Raw genomic sequence first — 22,623 nt, 5'->3', positions numbered from 1 at the left:
TTAATTAATAGAAATTATTTTTTAAAATACCCAGTTTTATAAATTTATTACTTATAATGAATTTATTCCGATCCAATATTGACCATTTCAAAACTAACTGGAAATCCCTAGGAAGCAGGTATATTGTTTTTGAGGTGAAATAAAACAGCTGAACACCTAATATTCAAGCCCCTTTCAAAGCATCTACCCTTTCCCCTAACCAGGAGGAGGGAAAGCATGGTTTGGATTGGCCAGGTGGGTAGAGCTTTGCAACAGCATTGAGATGCATTCAAACATTTCCTCCCCTAGATGTCTGCTTTTTAGAGAGGATTCGGGCAAACAAGATTCTTCCTCACTCCTCTATCACGCATTAAACGTAAGACTGCTGGACTGACGGCTACATGAGAAAAACCAACAGGGAATTAGATGTGTAACTAGCCCCGCTTCCCCAAAGGTGGAAGAGAGATCAGCAGAAAGTTATAGCTAAGCTGTAATATAGACAAAACCCTGGGTTGTTTAGAAAGAGGTGATTCAAATGGATTTCCCTCAATACGTGAAGCAACTGATCCCATAGATAGTGCCATAAAAAAATACCAGAACCAAGAGAGTTAAACACACTTGGAACAGATAAGTAGACAGCCAGTGTATCATGTCCCTTGTAAGCTGTCCCAAGTCCCCTTGGGGAGATGGTTGTCAAGGTATAAAAATAAAGTTATATTATTATTATTATTACTAGCTGTGCCCTGCCACGCGTTGCTGTGGCCTATAGTAAAACTTATCAAAGTTGAGGTAGATATCTGGACTATTATGAAAGAGAGGCCCCTACCTATTCCTTCCCCCTTTTCCTCCCCCTTTCTCTCCTTTCTTCCTTCTCTACCTCTTTCTTTCTTTCCTTCTTTCACTACTTGGTTTCATCCTTCTCTTTTTCCTTCATTCCCTCCCCCTTTCTTCCTTTGCCTTTCTTCCCTCCCTGTTTGCTTCCTTCTTTTACTTTTTATTTCCTTTTATTTCACCACCATCATAACAATAACAATAATGCAATGCATTGCCTCCGGGACCTGACACCTCTCCCATTCCCCCTAAAAGGGTCTCATAGGAACAATAGCATCATAATAATAATAGAAATAACAACCTTTACCCGCCACGTGTTGCTGTGGCCAATCTTCCCTCTTTCTCTCCTTCTTTCCCTCCCTCCCTCCTTCCTTCCTTCCTTCCCATCTTTCCTTCTCCTCTTCTTTCTCTATCTCTTTCCTTCCTTCCCCCTTTTTCTTTACCTCCCTTTCTCTTTCTTCCTTCTTTCCTTCCTTCCTGTCTTTCCTAGATTTTGACAGGGCGGAAAGGGGCGGGGTGGGGTTTGGAGGTGGCGTGAAGTAAAAGGAGGTAAGATTGGGGCAGGGGGGTGATGGAGCGTGGGGTTGTGTGTGTGTGTGCGGCAGCGGGGGGAGTGATGGAGCGTGGGGTTGCGTGTGTGTGTGCGGCGGTGGGGGGAGTGGGGTTGCGTGTGTGTGTGTGCGGCGGCGGGGGGAGTGGGGTTGCGTGTGTGTGCGGCGGTGGGGGGAGTGATGGAGCGTGGGGTTGCGTGTGTGTGTGTGGCGGCGGGGGGAGTGGGGTTGCGTGTGTGTATGCGGCGGCGGGGGGAGTGATGGAGCGTGGGGTTGCGTGTGTGTGTGCGGCAGGGGGTGTGTGTGTGCGGGAAGCGGCGCGGCAGGGCTTGGAGTGGGCATGGTTTCCGCAGAGGGAACGTTGGCTGGAAGGCAATGTGCGCGCGCCAGGGAACTTGCAGCTGGGCGCCAATGCGCATGCTCAGTTGTTTTGCCGTTTTGTGAGTGTGTTGTTGTGTTGTTTTTCATTTTGAGTAGATATGTTTGTACCTTGTGGGTTGTGTTATGGGCATGGGAATTTTGGTTAAGTTTTGTTGGGGTTTTTTTGAGTTTTGTTCTTTTGCCGTTTTGTGAGTGTGTTGCTGTGTTGTTTTTCATTTTGAGTAGATATGTTTGTACCTTGTGGGTTGTGTTATGGGCACGGGGATTTTAGTTAAGTTTCGTTGGGGGATTTTTGAGTTTTGTTGTTTTGCCGTTTTGTGAGTGTGTTGTTGTGTTGTTTTTCATTTTGAGTAGATATGTTTGTACCTTGTGGGTTGTGTTATGGGCACGGGGATTTTGGTTAAGTTTCGTTGGGGGATTTTTGAGTTTTGTTGTTTTGCCGTTTTGTGAGTGTGTTGTTGTGTTGTTTTTCATTTTGAGTAGATATGTTTGTACTTTGTGGGTTGTGTTATGGGCATGGGAATTTTGGTTAAGTTTCGTTGGGGGGTTTTTGAGTTTTGTTTCCTCGTTGGATGCCCCTAACAAATTTATATATATAGATTATTATTATCATCAACATCATCCCCTGAGCAATGACCTTGCAGGCAGCCAATTCTCTCACATCAGAAGCGACTTGCAGTTTCTCAAGTCGCTCCTGACAAACACAAAAATCCAAATATACATTGAAATTTGTTTGATATTTAAACAATGAATTCAAATTATAAAAAATAGATCATTATAAAGAAGTCCTTTACTGTAAGAGCTGCTTGACAGTGCAATTAATGTACTGTCCCAGAGGATGGACTCGCTTTTCTTTGGAGGTCTTTAAACTGAGGTTGGATAGGCATCTTTCAGGAGTGCTTTAGTTGTCTATTTTTGCATAGCAAGAAGCTGGACTAGATGGCCCTATTCTATTAAGCCTGCTTTTTTCTTGTTTCTGTTCAAAGACCTCTCGAAAGTTAAACTATTTTCTTAGTAAATATAATTCAAACATTCTAAATTAGATCATGATCTTTCTAGGGGATTGAAAAACTGTCCAATTCAAAGTTTTGTGAATTATCCACATCCTTGGGTCAGTCAACTGTTTTTACATAAAGATTATGCTGGACATTATGAATAGCATGCCTTCAATGCACTTGCATATATAATCAAAAGGTTTAATGCTAGCTGGTTTGATGATTAAGAGTCATATCTAGAATGTATTATAACATTACTTAAATACCTGACTGAATTGTTTAAGCTCCCAGAGGGAATGGTAGCAATTCAAATTAAGCACAAGCTGCCAATTTTCATAACACAATTTTTGGACAAGAGCAAGGTTACAGGTTTTCAATTTTCCCCAAGAGTGGTTCCTTTGTCTATTATAACATGGGGAACTTGTGCTTTAGAGAAATTGTCCCTGCTGGGCAACCAATAACTAGCTGTAGCAGATAATTACAGTTCTCCTGGAAGCTGGTATTTGAGAATACTAGATTCTTTGAACAATATTATGATCCATGTGGACAAAGACAGTGGAACTAAACACAAAAATAAATGTTGCTATACTGTAGCCTGATGGATCAAGACAAGCTGTGGTAAAGCACTTTAGCTTCAGAAAGGCTGTTGCATAGCCAATGATGCTGGAAGGGGGGGGGGGACTGCTTTATTCCCACTGCGTCTCCTTCCCCACATACAAGAACACAGCAGTTGTCAAGCACCTTGTTTTTTAAGGAAGCAAGAAAAGCAAGCAAACACAAAAAAACACAATTGCCACTGCAATTCTGGTCAAGAAAAGCATTTTCCTGTCTGTTCAGAGACCTTGAAATTGGTTTATATGTTTACTTATTGTATGATCATAATGATTTGATTCAACACGGAATCAGATTTTCTTCAACATATACAATAAAATGAAGTTCAAATGAAGTCTGTATACAAGAAAGTTTTTACTCACCATCCCCAGGTGGAAGACCTCGTTCTTTTTTCTCATCACATTTGTTGCATTCACTGAAGTAAAGTAACAAAAACATATCCAAAAGGACCCAAACCAATGAGGTGGCAAGGACCACCTTGCAATATGCAAATTTTCTCATGGCACTTTGCCTCCAGGATACACTATTTTTTGTATTTGACTGAATGACATGGGTGTAATTCCATTTCAAAGATTATATTCTTTATCTATGGAAACAGAGAGAGAAAGAGAAAGGGGGGAGTATATGATGAACAAAGAATTCAAAATATAAAATGTCAACTGAAATTCTTAAGTTTTTATACTAGTTGAGTATCTCTTATCCAAAATGCTTGAGTCCAGGAGTGTTTGGGATTCTGGATATAAGAAGATATCTTGGAGATGGAACCCAAATCTAAGCACAAAATTCATTTTATTGCATATGCACTTTATATACACAATTTAAACATAATTTTATGCAACATTTTTAATAATTTGTGTATGAAACAAAGTTTGTATTCACTGAAATATCAGAAGGTAAAAGTGTCACTGTCAACACCAACCATCTGGACCATTTTGGATTATGGAATATTTGGATTTTGGAATTTCGGATAATGGATGTTTGACTTGTATTTACAAAAATATATTACTTACTTACTTAGGCGATCCTTCATTGTCCGAGTAAGATTGTCCTCCAAATGTGGTGTCCTGGTGGTGACTGTGGAGCTCTATTTTTGACCCGTATGTTCTTCCGCAGTGAGGGTATCGTTTCCAGGTGGAAGGCGGTCCTAGTTAGGGTTGGCTTAACATGCCTTCCTCTTGGCACGTTTCTCTCTTTCGCCCTCCATTCATGCCTCTTCAAATTCTGCAACACTGCTGGTCACAGCTGACCTCCAGTTAGAGCGCTCAAAAGGGCTTCCCAGTTCTTGGTGTCTATGCCACAGTAAAAAGCCAACCTTAAAAAAGGTTGGCTTTGAGTCCTCCAATGTTCCGTTTTCCATTCTTGAGTAGAGTAACTGCTTTGGGGGATGGTGATCGGGCATTCAGACAATGTGGCCGTCCAGCAGAGTTGATGTCAGAGGACCATCGTTTCAATACTGGCGGTCTTTGCTTCTTCCAGCATGCTGACATTGGTCCGCCTGTCTTGCCAAAAGATTTGCAGAATTTTTCGGAGGCAACGTTGATAGATGTCAGGATTTATTGAGTTATGTATGTGTTTTAAATGTGCTTCTTTGTATTGCAAATATGGATGCCACTAAGAATGCAAAATGCTGTGCTGAAATGTTTAGAGTTGAGGCTGTGATTATGTGAACTTGAGATAAGTTGTGTTCTAATGAGAACTTCAAGGGAGTTGCCAGCTTGAAGCTAGAGAAAGATAAACAACTGCAAGGAGTGTTTTGGCTTTCGCTTTTACTGTCTCTTCCTGTATGTTGCTCGCTGAAGTTGGATGTATTAGCTGTGTGCTTAGTAAACTTGAGTTTTCTTTTGTAACCTAAGCTTCCAGAGTCCTTATTTTGCAAAGCAGTGTCTGTCAGATCTAGCATTCCTTCCGTCAAGTTGCGCCTAAGCTTTACAATAGAATCGTTCCAGAAGTGACATCTGTAGATAGTCCATGTTTCGCAGGCATATAGCAGGGTTGGGAGGACAATAGCTTTATAGACAAGCACCTTGGTATCCCTATGGATGTTCCAGTCCTCAAACACTCTGTGCTTCATTTGGAAAAATGCTGCACTCACAGAGCTAAGAAGTGTTGTATTTCAGTGTCAATGTTGACTTTTGTGGAGATGTTGACTTTTCTGCTACCTTGGCTGCCAAGGTAGCAGAAATTTTAATATTTTTTTTATTGTTACACCATTAAGCTGTATTTCTGGTACTGCAGACAGATTGGCTGGTGCCTGCTGGAAGAGCACTTTGGTTTTCTCGATGTTCAATGACAGGCCGAGCTTCTCATATGCTTCTGTGAAGGTGTTTAGAGTGGCTTGTAGGTTTTCTTCTGAATGCGCACAGATGTCATTGTCATCAGCATATTGGAGTTCTATCACAGATGTTGTTGTAACTTTGGTTTTGGCTTTTAGTCTGCTGAGGTTAACTAGCTTGTCATCTGTCCAATAGATGATTTCCACTCCGGTGGGAAGCTTCCCATCAACAAGATGAAGTATCATAGCAATTAAGATGGAAAATAAGATTGGGGCAATAACACATCCCTGTTTGACACCTGGTTCCACTTTGGGAGCCACTGCTGTCCAAGACTGTTGCCATCATGATATCATGGAGGAGTCGCAGGATGCTCACAATTTTTTGGAGAATGGTCCAGAGAGCACTGCGATTCACTGTGTTGAATGTCTTTGCAAGGTCAATGAATGCCATGTACAGAGGTTGATTTTGTTCCCTGCATTTTTTTGAAGCTGTTGTGCAGTGAATATCATGTCCACTGTTCCTCTGGAGGACCTGGGATTCTGGGAGGGTGTCTTCCGAGAGCGGTAGAAGGCAGTTTGCAAGGATTCTTGTGAGGATTTTCCCAGTGGAGGTTAGAAAAGAGATACCTCAATAGTTTCCGCATTCTGTTCTTTCCCCTTTTTTGAAAAGGGTTATGATGGTACCACCTTGAAATCTGCTGGTATTTTCTCAGTCACCCACACTTTTTCAATGAGCTGGTGGAGTTGTTATGTCAGCTCAGGTCCTCCCTCTTTAAAGATTTCAGCAGGTCAGTCACTTTTTTGTTGGCTGATGGCATTGCAGACGTCTTCCAAACTAGGAAGTGCTACAAAAGCTCATCCCTGGTTTGTTGTTGTAGGATTTGTAAGAGAACCTCTTCGGCCACATTGGAGCTCCGATTCAGGAGGCTTTGGTACTGTTATTTTTTTGTCCTTCAGAAGTTTGGTTCCATCCGATGAGCGTAGAGGGTGTATGCCATGGTTTCTTGGTTCATACATGAACTTTGCGGCTTTGAAAAATCCCTGATCATCATGGGCATCTGTCTGGTGTTGGATTTCTTCTGCCTTCTTTATCCACTAGATGTTCTTGAGTTCTCTTGTCTTTTGGACCTCAGCTTTTGCACTGGCATAGATCTTTTTCTTAGCAGCACAGTTGATATCTGTTTGCCATGTTTGGAAGGCTTTTCTTTTCTTGTCAATTAGCTGTTGGATCTCATTGTCAATTTCGTCAAACCAATCTTGATGTTTCTTGGTTTGATATCCAATAGTTTCTTCGCAGGCTGTGATGATGAAGGTGTTCAATTTGTTCCAATGTTCCTCAACATGTGAAAAATATGTTAAGGCAACATAAACTGGTTGAGACAGACATATTCTAGTGACACAATCTCTTCTTTTGAAGAAAGCTGTGTGCATACATGGGGCATGACGTTAAGTGACAGATTTTACTTCGCAAAATTTACTATTTGCCATAGCCTTCATCTTCAAGAGAAAATATTACAAGGACTTATTTTCTAGAAAACATAGAGTCAAAACGGAACCCATAGACTCCTAGTTAGGAGGAAATAATGCTTTCCCATGTCTGCTTTCAAACTGGATTTACCACTGGGCTACAGTGCCACTGAAGCCTTTCCAGGAAAAAAACCCCAGTAAAAATCCAGCAACAGAAATGGCTAACAATCCGTGAAATGCTTTATTTTCCTAAACCATCTTGTTATTAAAGAGACTGTCATATTGGCAATGTAAAATAAATATGAATTGAACACAATATGAATTATATTCCATTGAATCATCTGAAAGTTATTTTGACTTTCTCTACATCCAAACCTAGTGAGAAAATGAACTTTGCCAGGGCAGAGGAAAACCTTTCAATATACTTTAAAATAGGGTTTTTTTTCTAAACTGAGATGACCATGTTTTCCTATATAGATATTATTTGTATATTGGGAAACTATATATATTATGTAGTTTCCCATGACATAGTTCACAGTGAGAACAACTTGTTTGGATCATATTTTAAATTATTCTCTCTCTTTACATACACAAAAATACAAAGGTATATACTGTATATACACTTTTTATACACACATTTTTTTCAAATAGAGAAAAGTTACCCTATGAAACAGCCTTTGTTATTATCAAATTCTTCTGTTTATTACACTTTATTCTTCGTGTGAAAATACAAACTTAAACATTTTATTCCAGAACTTAATTATGAACAATATGTTGCTTGTATTGAAGTATGAAATACTGGCTGCTTCGTATTTTGCAACAATTAAGTATTAAAGAATCAGTTAACTTATACAGTTACCCGCGACATATATACTGTTCATCCACATGGGATTCCAACATAGTATACACAGCATTATAGCATGATGACTATTAGCATTACAAATATAAGAAAAGTGGCATACTGATTATTCAACCAGAAAACAAAAAAAAAATGCCTTATAATTCCTAGGCACAAAGGAACTCTCTAGCACTGAAAAGAGAACAAAGTTTATGCTTGTCAGCTTCATGGTCATCTATATCTGTCCTATATAATAATAATAATAATAATAATAATAATAATAATAACCGCATCTCCGTCTATGAACCCACGCGCTCCCTTCGTTCATCCGGAGGCCCTGCTCGTCATCCTGCCTATGTCACAGGCACGTTTGGTGGGGATGAGGGACAGGGCCTTTTCTGTGGTTGCCCCCGACTTTGGAACACCCTCCCCAAATACATCAGATTAGCACCCACGTTGGCAGTCTTTAGGAAGAGTTTGAAGACCTGGCTATTCCGATGTGCCTTACCGGAATAGGAAAACCCAGCACTATGTCCCAGAAGCACTTTACTACAGTTTAAGATCCTCTGCACATTACACTTGCCCAGAAATCCAACATACCACCTGTCACACCCAGCACTTTTTAATCTGTATCCATCACTTGGCCCGGCCTTGGTTTTTTACTGTGTTATGGTGTAATGTTTTGTTGTTATTGCTTTATGTTTTTGATTTGCTTTGAACTGTATTGTTGTTGTTATGCTGTTGTTGTGTTGAGGCCTTGGCCTATGTAAGCTGCATTGAGTCCTTCGGGAGATGCTAGCGGGGTACAAATAAAGTTTAATAATAATAATAATAATAATAATAATCTTTATTTTTATACCTTATCTCTCCCAGGGGACTCAGGCCAGTTTACACATTACGAAGGCAAATATTCAATGCCCGGCATATACCAAAACATTACAGCACTAACATAATACGGAATAATAACAACATTATACTAATAAAATAAAATTAACTATCAAAATAAAAACATAGAACACCTAATCACTAACAGATTGAACAGATACATTTAAAAGCATGGTCAACATGCTTCTTTTCCAGACGATGATATATATGCTGGTCTATGTTCCAATGGAAATGATAGGTGCTGTGAGAGGTATTTTCTAATTAAAAAGATAAAAAATGCCTTCCAATTTAATTGCCTTTTTCCCACGCAAACACTACCCAAGTAGGAAAAGATGCATGATTTAATTTCCAAAAAACTTAGAAAGCTACTATTTACATTATTGTGAGTTCTCATTCACTCTCTTTCCAATTCTCTCAAATCAACACATATACTGTGAATAAATGGAGATTGTTAAAATCAACAAGGGATATCTTTCATGTTTTCTCTTTTGGCAAGGGGCAATCCATGATCCTTAACTCTAAACAGAGCCATAGAAAAGCTTGGATCAATCATTTTCACCATAGACATAACATGTAAACATTTTCTTTTATCCTAATTAATTTGTATATTTTGGTATTTGTGTCTTCTAGAAGACAATAATACTAAGACAAAAAACCTACTTCTGTTGTTCTTATATTACATACTGCAGAGGCACTACTACTTAAGACACAGGAGTTGACAAGTCTACTGTAACTATGTCAAATTGGAAATAGAGTAAGGAAGAATTGGATATAATGTTGCATTGTACTCAGATCTTTTATCTAGTTTCCTATATATAAAGTTGAGAGCAGTTGGAGCGCTAGGGGAGGAGCAATTAACCATGTCCTCACAGGCCATTTTTTCCATCAATCCCCATTTTGTCTTTCTCAAAATGTAAGAAGGCTGAGTGAGATACAAATACCCAAACTGCTGCTTGTTTCTCGCTTTCATTGGCAGGTTTGGATTCCTGGGGAGAAAAGGTGATATTGCAACACACCTCAAATTGCAGCCAGGATCAGTTTTTATAATAATAACAACAACAACAACAACAACAACAACAACAACCAACTTTATTTCTATCCCGCCACCATCTCCTCAAAGGAACTCAGGGTGACTTACAAAGGCACTCCAAGGTGCAGCATATAACATAAAATAGTATATAAATATTTATTTATTTACGACATTTATATGGCGCTCTTATCACCCTGAAGGGGACTCAGAGCAGCTTACAAGTTATTTGTACAAGTTATTAGATTGGCTTATGGGTAATTAGATTGGTAGTATATAAAAATAAGTGTATAGTGAAGGCACCCTCCCACTCCCAAAGTAGCCCAGGTCCATAGACCAGTCTTCCTAAGTTGCCTTTCTAAGTGATTGCAGAATGCCTCTTTAATGATCTGCTCCAGAATCTTTCCTGGTATTGATGTTAGGCTGACTGGAAGGTAATCGTTTGGGTCTTCTTTTTTCCCTTCTTGAAGATAGGGACAACATTTGCCCTCCTCCAGTCTGCTGGTCTCCAAGATTTCCCAAAGATTATAAGCCATTCAGTTTCACATAAGCTCCCCTGGAGAACTACTGAAATTGCCAAAACACTTAGTGAAATAATATTCAGCTGTTAACTATTCAATATTGCAAAAATGGGTTTAAAAGATTTTATGACAAAAATTCTTAACATTTTGGAATCACAAATTCCTTTGAGAATCTGACCAAAGATATGAAGCTCCCTTCCATAGATAACTGCTCTTTTTTTCAATGTAAGAAGAAGGAAACTAACTTTTTAAAAATCCATTTCACAGCTCCCCTAAAGCCCATTCATGGGTCATGCAGGACCAAAGATAAATTATGCATGTCCTGTGCAAAAGTATAAAGGGTCTTCTAGCATTTACAAACTAAGAAATTTATACTAGAACAACTTTCATGATTCAACTTTATTTCTGATGCATAAAATACTACACTGTAACTGACATACCTTTGAAGAGCAATAGTAAATATTGAAGTCAGAGGTAACTGAAATGCAGAAAGAACAGTGACACCTTACCAACAGTGGCCACTTATAAAACAGCTGAAGGAAGATAAACAGGTTTTTTGGTCATGTCAGGAGCACCCACTCCTGTTGTGAGAGAATTGGCCGTCTGCAAGGACGTTGCCCAGGGGACGCCTGGATTATTTTTGATGTTTTATCATCCTTGTGGGAGGCTTCTCTCATGTCCCTGCATGAGGAGCTGGAGCTAATAGAGGGAGTTCATTTGCCTCTCCCCGGATTCGAACCTGCGACCTGTCGGTCTTCAGTCCTGCCGGAACAGTGCTGTAACCCACTGAGCTACCGGGGGTAAACCACTAAACAGGTAAACCACTGACACCTTTATAAACCTTTATAAACATAGGATCATTGACACATTGTCCCTGTTTAAATCACAAGCATTTAAATTGAAAGTTTTAACAATTGACAATTCAGGTGTATCACAATCAAATCTGTGTACCTCACCTCAACCTGACCTTGAGATCAGTAATAGTGCCACTGAAAGGTACAATGATTTTCTGCTGAGCTCTAAGTACTGCCACTTCTTATGTGAGATGTATTGTCATTTATTCTTTTGTGAACAATTGCCTTCAAAGTCTATGCAAATCAAGATACATCTTATAACTCAGATAATTAGGAACAGCAACTTTATTGGTAAACTTCCTAGAGGGTGCTCACCAATGCTTCCTCTTCATTCTGGAAAGAAGTGAAGAGCAGAGTGCCACAGGGTTCCGCCCTGGGCCTGGTCATGTTCAACATCTTTATTAATGACTTAGACGAAGGCTTACAAGGCATGGTCATCACGTTTGCAGACGATACCAAATTGGGAGGGATAACCAATACTCCACAAGACAGGAGCAGAATTCAAAACGATCTTAATAGATTAGAGAGATGGGCCAAAACTAACAAAATGAAGTTCAATGGGGACAAATGCAAGATACTCCACTTAGGCAGAAAAAATGAAATGAAAAGATACAGAATGTGGGACGCCTGGCTCAAGAGCAGTACATGTGAAAAAGGTCTTGGAGTCCTCATGGACAACAAGTTAAACATGAGCCAACAATGTGATGCGGTGGCAAAAAAAGCCAATGGGATTTTGGCCTGCATCAATAGGAGTATAGTGCCTAGATCCAGGGAAGTTATGCTACCCCTCTATTCTGCCTTGGTTAGACCACACCTGGAATATTGTGTCCAATTCTGGGCACCACAATTGAATTTATTTATTTATTTATTTAAAACATTTCTATTTTGCCCTTCTCATCCCAAGGGGAGAAGGGGTGTCCCGGCAAACATTCAACACAAATTCACATACAATACATAAACATTAAAAAAACATTTATCAAAATATTAAAATACACAATTTAAAACCATCCTAGTCATTTGCGCCAAATCTAATTGGCCTGACCATCTTTCCTTTTGCTGCTTTATTGCCCTGTCCCGAAAGATTGGTCCCACAGACAAGTTTTTACCATCCTTCTAAAGGACAGGAGGGAGGGGGCAGTCCTAATCTCACCAGGAAGGGAGTTCCATAGCCGGGGAGCAATCACCGAGAAGGCCCTATCTCTTGTCCCCACCAATCGCACCTGTTGCAATGGCAGGACGGAAAGCAGGGCCTCCCCGGAGGATCTTAATCTCCGTGATGGTTCATAGAGGGAGATGCATTCTTTTTGTTAAGTATTGATAAATTAAATGCTATTTATTTATTTTATTCCTTGATTAAACTGAAAGCATGCATGTTGTGAACTGCTTTGAGTGTGTGAAAACACAAAGGAGAAATAAAAAATGAACAAAATAGCATCAGCTTGAAGTTAAGATCATTAGAGAAACTTGTAGAGAAGTGAGTTTTACTAGAGTCAGTGAGATTAACTTCAGGATATCTTGATACAGTTCAGGGTTACTTTTGAAACTTGGACACAGCAAATCACTTTGTACTCAAATACAATCCCCCAGTTATACTGGCCATTAAAAAAAATATTTCACCTGAAGTCATCAAAAGGAAATGAATTCACATTAGAATACCTGAATATTAAATTCACATTAACAAAAAAGGTAAAGAATAATCATGGATGAAAAAAATATGGTAATCCTCCTTCACCATTATCTTCCAAATAACATCATTTCATAATGCAATTTCAAAAGAATGAGTTTTGAATATCTCTTGTCTTGATTAACATTTTAGCAGGGGCAACGTAACATCTTGAATGTGTATTAATGCTGTGTGTTGGGACTGGAAGAGAGGGAGAATATATGGTGGCATGGACCTTCTTTCTGAGAATGTTATATTACTTCACCTCAACACATTTGAGGCATCAAACTCACATTATCTGGTGTACAAAGGAGGTGCATAGACAAAAGTTCAACCATTTACATGAACAATTTTCAATCATTAGCATTCTAATTGTGTAGATATTTATCTTCTATTTCTCAGCAAGCAGTACTGAAAATCTGAATTTATGAACTTAAGCACTCTGTGCATAAATAAGACACATTTCACAACTTTTGAAAGAGTTGTGAAATGTTTCAGGAAGAGTAATTGTCTCCAAATAAACAGAAGCAATTACACTGCTACAAATGAATTCTATTGTAGGCAATTAAACTTTAGTGACAAGTTTCCTGACTTGATAAATTGGGAGATGTATACTCCTGTCATTTGAATTTTGATTATCGTACCACCTATATACCTTTGCAATCCCTCCTCCTTTCCAGACTCATGGCACAATACAGTAGTTATATACTCACACCAGTTAGGCATGTGTTGATATCCAACTTCACATAGCACTGAGACTATAGGTGAAGGAGACAGTGCCTGCTTGCTTTAGATAAGAGTTTAAGGGGGGTCTCTCCAACAGCAGAAAAAAATTAGAGTACTGCAGGAACTCACATGCAGGAAATGAGAGAACGGTTAAAAATAAAGTAAATGTAACCATCTGCTGAAAGCCTCATCATTTCCCCTGTCCATTCATAATTTCCACTCCCTGCTAGCAATGATGGGCGTGGCCTCCCTGCACTGCTCATATCTTGGAGAAAGAGGTATCTGCAGCAAGTATGCAGAGACTAAGTACATTATCCCACTACACTTTAAAGAGCAGTTATAGAGTGTGCATCCCAAGTTAAACACAAATTAAACACTTTGGCTGCTCTCTTCCTCATTAAATGACAAACCCCAGAATTCGACAAGAAGCAGGCACTGGATTTAAAGTGGAATAAAGCAGACATCTTTCACACAAGGTCCACAGGCTGAACCCAGTCCTCCATGTCATTTTATGTTTGCCTTCCACACGCTGGATTAAAACTCCTGCATTTCTCATCATTAGACAAACACAACAAGGACCAAGGACCAAAAGCACAATAATCCCAATTAAACAGCTCAAGGGAAGATCTCAGGGGCTCACATGTCTTTACACTAATGCACAGAACATGGGAAATAAACAAGACGAACTCCAACTTTTAGCACAACACCACAAATATGATATCATAGGGATCACTGAAACCTGGTGGGATGACTCCTATCGCTGGAATGTAGATATCGAGGGGGTATAACCTCTTTCACAGAAACCGAACAAAGGGGGGAGAGGAGGCGGAGTAGCCTTATATGTCAAAAACTCTTATGCTGCAGAAGAGATTCAAGACAGCAATCTGTCTTGAAATCATCTGGATAAATCATCTGGATAAGAATCAAGGGAACTGGGACTCAAAAAGATGTCGTTGTAGGCGTCTACTACAGACCCCCAAGCCAGGAGGAAGAACTTGATGAAGTCTTCTGCCAACAGTTGACCAAACAGGCACAGAGAAGAGATGTAGTAGTCATGGGCGATTTCAACTATCCCGATATTTGCTGGAAAACAAACTCGGCCAAGACTACAAGGTCCAACAAATTCCTCGCTTGCCTTGCAGACAATTTCATGGTCCAGAAGGTAGAAGAGGCAACAAGGGGATTGGCTACTCTTGATCTCATCCTAACAAATGCGGAGGACCTGATCGATGCGGTCGAAGTGGTAGGATCCTTAGGGGCAAGTGACCATGTGCTCCTGCAATTTGAGGTACAAAGGAAGGCCGAAACTAAGACAAGTCAAACCCGCATTTTGGACTTTAGGAGAGCTGATTTCCAAAAAATGAAGGAAACGCTGAGCAGCATTCCGTGGACACAGATACTAAAAGACAAGGGAGTTACGGATGTATGGGAATTTCTCAAGAGTGAAATACTCAAGGCGCAATTGCAAACCGTGCCAACAAAGAGAAAAAATAGGACAAGTGCAAAGAAGCCAGAATGGATGTCCAAAGAACTTCTAACTGTGCTGAGCACAAAAGAGACATGCACAAGAAGTGGAAAAAGGGAGAAATCACCAAAGAAGAATTCAAACAAATAGCCAACACCTGTAGGGAAAAGGTTCGCAAGGCTAAAACAAAAAACGAGCTCAGACTTACCAGGGACATTAAAAACAATAAAAAGGGCTTCTATTCTTATGTCAGTAGAAAAAGGAAAAACAAGGAGGCGATAGGACCTCTTCGAGGAGAAGATGGGGCAATGCTGACAGGGGATAGGGAAAAGGCAGAACTACTTAATGCCTTCTTTGCCTCGGTCTTCTCACAAAAAGAGAGTCTTCAACCTCAGCAAGATGGAGTGGATCCTCATGGAGTGGGCATGGAGGACATCCAACCCCAAATTGGGAAAGAAGTCGTCCAGGAATACCTGGCCGCTCTTAATGAGTTCAAGTCCCCAGGGCCAGAACAACTACACCCCAGAGTATTGAAGGAACTAGCGGAAGTCATTTCGGAACCATTGGCAACCATCTTTGAGAGTTCTTGGAGAACGGGAGAAGTTCCAGCAGATTGGAGGAGGGCCAATGTGGTCCCAATCTTCAAGAAGGGAAAAAAGGATGACCCTAACAACTACCGTCCGGTCAGCCTCACGTCGATACTGGGCAAGATTCTGGAAAAGATTGTTAAGGAAGCGGTCTGCAAACACTTAGAAACAAATGTAGTCATTACTAATAGTCAACATGGATTTATCAAAAACAAGTCATGCCAGACTAATCTGATCTCTTTCTTCGATAGAGCTACAAGCTGGGTAGATGCGGGGAATGCCGTGGATGTAGCGTACCTGGATTTCATTAAGGCCTTCGACAAGGTCCCCCATGACCTTCTGGCAAGGAAACTAGTCCTATGTGGGCTAGGCAAAATTACGGTGAGGTGGATCTGTAATTGGTTAAGTGGACGAACACAGAGAGTGCTCACTAATGCTTCCTCTTCATCTTGGAAAGAAGTGACAAGTGGAGTGCCGCAGGGTTCCGTCCTGGGCCCGGTCCTGTTCAACATCTTTATTAATGACTTAGATGAAGGGCTAGAAGGCATGATCATCAAGTTTGCAGACGACACCAAATTGGGAGGGATAGCCAATAGTCCAGAGGACAGGAGCAGGATTCAAAATGATCTTGACAGATTAGAGAGATGGGCCAAAACTAACAAAATGAAGTTCAACAGTGACAAATGCAAGATACTCCACTTTGGCAGAAAAAATGAAATGCAAAAATACAGAATGGGTGACGCCTGGCTCGAGAGCAGTACGTGTGAAAAAGATCTTGGAGTCCTCATGGACAACAAGTTAAACATGAGCCAACAATGTGATGTGGCGGCAAAAAAAGCCAATGGGATTTTGGCCTGCATCAATAGGAGCATAGTGTCTAGATCTAAGGAAGTAATGCTACCCCTCTATTCTGGTTTGGTTAGACCACATCTGGAATATTGTGTCCAATTCTGGGCACCACAATTCAAGAGAGATATTGACAAGCTGGAATGTGTCCAGAGGAGGGCGACTAAAATGATCAAGGGTCTGGAGAACAAGCCCTATGAGGAGCAGCTTGGGGAGCTGGGCATGTTTAGCCTGAAGAAGAGAAGGCTGAGAGGAGATATGATAGCCATGTATAAATATGTGAGAGGAAGCCACATATTTAGGAGGGAGCAAGCTTGTTTTCTGCTTCCTTGGAGACTAGGACGCGGAACAATGGCTTCAAACGACAAGAGAGGAGATTCCATCTGTACATTAGGAAGAACTTCCTGACTGTGAGAGCCGTTCAGCAGTGGAACTCTCTGCCCCGGAGTGTGGTGGAGGCTCCTTCTTTGGAAGCTTTTAAGCAGAGGCTGGATGGCCATTTGTCAGGGGTGATTTGAATGCAATATTCCTGCTTCTTGGCAGGGGGTTGGACTGGATGGCCCATGAGGTCTCTTCCAACTCTTTGATTCTATGATTCTATAATATGCAAAGGTTAGAAATACAGTGAAAATCACAATTACATCAACCCCTTACCACCTCCCCTTTCTGATCTCCATAACGATGTAAAGACGATTGACCCGTTAATCTCATTAAACTCATTAAAACTCAATCTAGCCCTGACACATTCCATCTTTAGTTAAAAGCTTTCTGAAACAAGAAGGCCTTTATTCCTTTCCAGAACACTGTAGGGATGGGGAGCTCTTAGTTCTTCCGGAAGGGAGTTATTTATTTATTTACTTTGCTTATATACCGCTGTTCTCAGCCCGGGGGTGACTGTGCCAGTGCCTATCCTGAGAAGAAGGCTTCTCTGGTCCTGATTAAGCGCATCTTAGAAAGGGCCCGAGGGGAGATGAGGGTCTCCTTGACTGACCTCAACACTCGCTCCAGAAACAGTGTTCCAGGCTGGCTAGGCCAAAGTCGTATAAGGCTTATAGGTAAGAACCCAGGTATGGGAGTTGACAGTCAAATCTAAAAGGCTGCAGCTTGTTCCTATTAGTCAAGGGAGTAGGGTTTGAATTTAAATAAAGGCTTGTGAAGATACAGCTAGTATCTATATAAATAAAAATGTAATGTTTGTATGAGGGATTAACATAACTCAAAAACCACTGGACGAATTGACACCAAATTTGGACACAATACATGTATCAGGCCAACAAGTGACCATCACTCATAAAAACACTGAAAAACACACATATGTATACACACACATATGCCCAGCAACGGGTGGCAAGGGGCGGCTTGTCAACAACCTATATCCCTATCTCTATCTCTCTATATAAATAAAAAATGTTATGTTTGTTTATGGGATTAACATAACTCAAAAATTACTGGGCAAATTGCCACCAGATTTGGACACAAGACATCTCTCAGGCCAACAAGTGACCATCACTCATAAAAACACTGAAAAGCACAGCAGAAGAGACTAAAAAAGCCAAAAGATAAAAAATACACATGCGCAAAACTACATATATTACGCAAACACGCATATATACGCACATAAACAAAGACTGGGCCACAGCAACGCTGTGACACTTATCCAATGACTGATCAAGACCAAACTTGGCACACAGAGGCCCCATGAGCCACTCTACAGCCTGCTGTAGTTTGGAGGGGGGTGGACCATGGATGATGGGACTTGCAGTACCTTCAATCACTTATTGAAACCACTGCGACCCTCATCCAATGACTGATCAAGACCAAATACAGAACCCCCATTACCCAGTTTCTCTAATAACCTGGGCACAGCCAGGTCCCCAAGCTAGTATATAATAAAAGTGAATGTTTGTATGTGGGCATGTGGCAGCTTTCTGATTGGCTGCCACTTTCACAGACCACTGTGACCAGCACGGGCAATGGACCTGGACCAAACTTGGCACATATAACCCCCATGACCCACTTTACGTCCTGGTGTGGTTGGGAGTGGTAGACGACGGATTATGGGATTTTTAGTTCTTTAAAACACTTGGGCACCCACAGACCACTGTGGTATAATTTGCATATGGTTTCTGATTGGCCAGCCCCAACATTCTAACATTCTTAAGTGGCTGAAAGGGGGAAGGAAAGGGCCTGAGGCTGTTAGGAATAGTGGGAGCGACAAACCTGGACCAAACTTGGCACACATAACCCCCATGACCCTTTATGTCCTGGTGCAGATTGGGGGAGGTGGACCACGATTATGGGATTTGTAGTACTTAAAAACCCTTTGGTTCCCACTGACCACTGTGGCCCACAACAAAGACCGATAAAGACCAAACTTGGAACACAGAGCCCCCATGTCCCACACTACATCCAGCTGCAGTTTGGAGGAGGGCAGACCATGGATGATGGGACTTAAAGTACCTCCACTCACTTCCTGAGACCACTACGACCTTCATCCAATGATCAAGACCAAACTTGGCACACAGAGCCCCCATGGTTCACTAGACATTCTGGTGCGGTTTAGAGAAGGATGGACCATGGGTGATGGGACCTGAAGTACCTTCACTCATTTCCCAAGACCACTGCGAGCCTCATCCAATGACTAATCAAGACCAAGCTTCTCACACAGAGCCCCCATGACCAACTCTACAACCTGGTGCAGTTTGGAGGAGGATGGACCAAGGACATGCAGTACCTTCACTAACTTCCTGAGAGCACAGTGAGCCACATAAATAACTGATAAAGACCAACCTTAGCGCACAATACCTTTCTCAAAAAACTCGAGCACTGCCAGGTCCCCAAACTAGTATATAATAAAAATCAATGTTTGTAGTACAGAAGTGTATGTGGCAGCTTTCAGATTGGCTGCCACTTTCACAAGCCACTGTGATCAGCATGGATAAAGGACCTGGACCAAACTTGGCACACATAACCCCCATGACCCCCTTGTATGTTCCAGTAATGTATGGGGGAGGCTAGACACAGGATGATGGGATTTGTTGTACTTTCAACCCCTTTGGTTCCCACAGACCACTGTGGCCCCCAACAAAGACCGAGAAAGACCAGACTTGGCACACAGAGCACCCATGACCCAATCTACATTCTGCTGCGGTTTGGAGGAGGGCAGACCATGGATAATGGGACTTGAAGTACCTCCACTCACTTCCCGAGACCGCTGCGACCCTCATCCAATGTCTAATCTAGACCAAACTTGGTACACATAACCCCATGACCCCCTTTACGGCCTGTTGAGGTTTGAGGGAGGACGGTTAATGGATGATGGGATGTGTAGTACTTTCCAACCCTTCAGTTTCCACAGAACACCGTGGCTCCCAACAAAGACTGATAAAAACCAAACTTGGCACACAGGGCCCCCATGACCCTACATCCTGGTTCAATTTTGAGAAAAATGGACCATGGATGATGGGACTTGAAGTACCTCCACTCACTTCCCGAGACCACTGCAGCCCTCATCCAATGACTGATCAAGAACAAACTTGGCACAAAAAACCCCCATGACGCCCTTTACGTCCTGGTTTGGTGGAAGGACAGACAATGGATGATGAGATTTGTAGTACTTTCCAATCCTTCGGTTCCCAGAGACCACTGCGGCCCCCAACAAAGACCGATACATAACCCCCATGACCCCCTTTATGTCCTGGTGCGGTTTGGGGGAGGGTGCACCATGGACGATGGGACTTGCAATACATTCACTCACTTCCTGAGACCACTGTGACCCACACCACTGACAAATCAGGATAAAACTTGGCACACAGAGCACACATGCAGTTTGGAGGAGGATGCACCATGGATGATGGGACTTGAAGTACCTTCACTCACTTCCCGAGACCACTGTGAGCCACATCCAATGACTGATCAAGACCAAACTTCTCACACAGAGCCCCCATGACCCACTCATCAGTCTCCAGGTCAGGAAGATCCCCAAGAGACCTCAGGAGTCCTTCAGGATCCATCAGCCTCCTAGGGCGGACCATCTTAATGGGTCCATAACCCATGCGGAGGTTAGAGGACATGGCAAATCTTAAACAGATCAGGTGATGGTCAGACCATGACAATGCAAGAATATTTTGCTCTTCCACTCTGACCGTCCCACCGTCCACAATAAAAACAAGGTCCAATGTGTGACCCGCCTGATGTGTGGGGCCAGATATTACTTGAGTCAGCCCCATGGTTGTCATGGCAACCATGAAATCCTGAGGTGCACCTGCTAACATGGTCTCAGCATGAATATTAAAGTCTCCCAAAAACTGTAAGTTGTTGGGAGCCCAAGGCCAAATTTGAAGCCACTTCTGCTAGCTCAGACAGGGAAACTGAGGTCGCAAGAACTCTGTTGCGCTTCTCCCTGGGTAGAGAGTAACCGGTCTTCCTCCTTCCCCACACCACCTGAATGGCTCCTGGGATGCCCCCTTCATATATTATATATCTTCAGACCAAGTTGGGGGGGGGGGAGCCTTTCTTTTGTATCCCTCCACTGTCACCAATTCAGGCCAATAACTTATACCAGTTCTCTTCTGAAATTTGTTGGGACTCTTCTGGATTTCTCTTTCAATCTTATTCAATGTTTTGCGAAACAGTCTTCATACGCAACTCCACATTAACTGAGTTTATTTATAGATGTCTTGCACAAAAGCTTGTTGGTTACATTTGTATATTAGCGTCTTAGTTTAATATAACATTGTTTCATGACAACTCTCTTCCTTATGACCTTTTACACATATAAAGATTCACTTGTTCTTTTTTCCTAACCCTTCTAGACTCTTGTCTTTCCTAATGGCATTTGCAAACAATTCTATCACCATGGCAAATAAAAACTGGCGACAGAGGGCAACCTTGCCTTGTTCCTCTTGTCACTTTTATTTCATTTGTCGCTCCATCATTTATAGTTACCACTGCTGAGTTTCTTGAGTAATATTGTTTTAAAATTCCTTTTATTCTATTTCCCATTCCAAATTTATTCATTATTTCCCTTACTGTCTCCCATTCCACACAATCAAACGCTTTAAAAATATCTAATGATAATATCCCTACTTTTTTCTTACCCTCTTTAGCCAAACAAATTTTATTTAGTACTCTCCCTATCAAATTTGACATTTGTCTACCTTTTACAAATCCACACTGAACTTTTTTAATATACTTATACATGCATTTACTCATTCTATTGGCTATTATAGCGGATAAAATCTTTGCGTCCTGATTAACTAACGATATAGGTCTATATGACCCGGATCTGCTAAATCTTTATCCTGTTTAGGTATTAATATTATTAATGATCTCCTCCATGATTCTGGCATTTTATCCCCTTCATTATTCCATTATATAATTCTAATAATTTTGGAGTCAAAACTTCTCTAAAGCTTTTGTAGTATTTTGTCCCTAAGACACCCAAACCTGGGGCTTTTCCAACTTTTAAATTCTTTATAACTTCCTCTATTTCCATCTTCTTAATAGGTTGTTCCAGTAGCTCTTTATCTTTCTCCTCCAATTTACTCTCCCAATTTTCCTCCACATATTTCCTAATTGCTTCTATAGAGCTAGTGTCAAGACCCAGGCAGACCAGCAAAGCAAACTTTTTATTGGTATAACTCATTATAAAATTCTTCAAATACCTTCAATTTCTCTTTCGTGGATCTACATAATTTACCTGTTTTATCTTTTATCATATTTATCATACCTTCCATTTTCTTTTCTTGTGTGGATTTAGCTAACATCTTGGAATTCCTATCACTAAATTCAAAATATTCCCTCCTTAAATATATTAAATTTTCTTGTACTTCATCTATTTCCATTTTGTCCAGTTCCTCTTTTTTTGCTCTCAGCCTTACATAAGTTTGTGTATCTCTCTTTGTTACATATGCCTTTTCTATCTCTTCAATTTCTTTTTCTAGATTCCTTTTCCTTTCTTCTTGCCTTTTTTTGAGATTAATTGTCTCTTTTATACATAACCCTCTCGCCACCACTTTCATAGTGTCCCATAGCACTCCTTTTGTTACCTCCTTTTCATTAAAACCCCATGTTTCTTGCCATTCTGCTTTCACTCTATCCACTATCTCTTTATGATTCAAA

General features: G+C 41.1%; 1 protein-coding gene across 2 annotated transcripts in view; it reads right to left on the bottom strand.

The window, feature by feature from the left end:
- The window catches only part of GALNT1 (polypeptide N-acetylgalactosaminyltransferase 1), a 116,773-nt gene that overhangs the window by 81,872 nt on the left and 12,278 nt on the right, over positions 1-22,623 (bottom strand). For both annotated transcript variants that reach the window (XM_060781426.2, XM_060781425.2), the window contains one exon: positions 3,712-3,935. In XM_060781426.2, coding sequence (XP_060637409.1) covers positions 3,712-3,850 — 139 coding nt within the window. In that variant the 5' untranslated portion in view covers positions 3,851-3,935. The remainder of the gene's footprint in view (positions 1-3,711; positions 3,936-22,623) is intronic.

Source organism: Anolis sagrei, chromosome 6 (assembly GCF_037176765.1).
Source record: "Anolis sagrei isolate rAnoSag1 chromosome 6, rAnoSag1.mat, whole genome shotgun sequence".
NCBI lineage: Eukaryota > Metazoa > Chordata > Lepidosauria > Squamata > Dactyloidae > Anolis > Anolis sagrei.
This window is presented reverse-complemented; position numbering and strand designations above follow the sequence as displayed.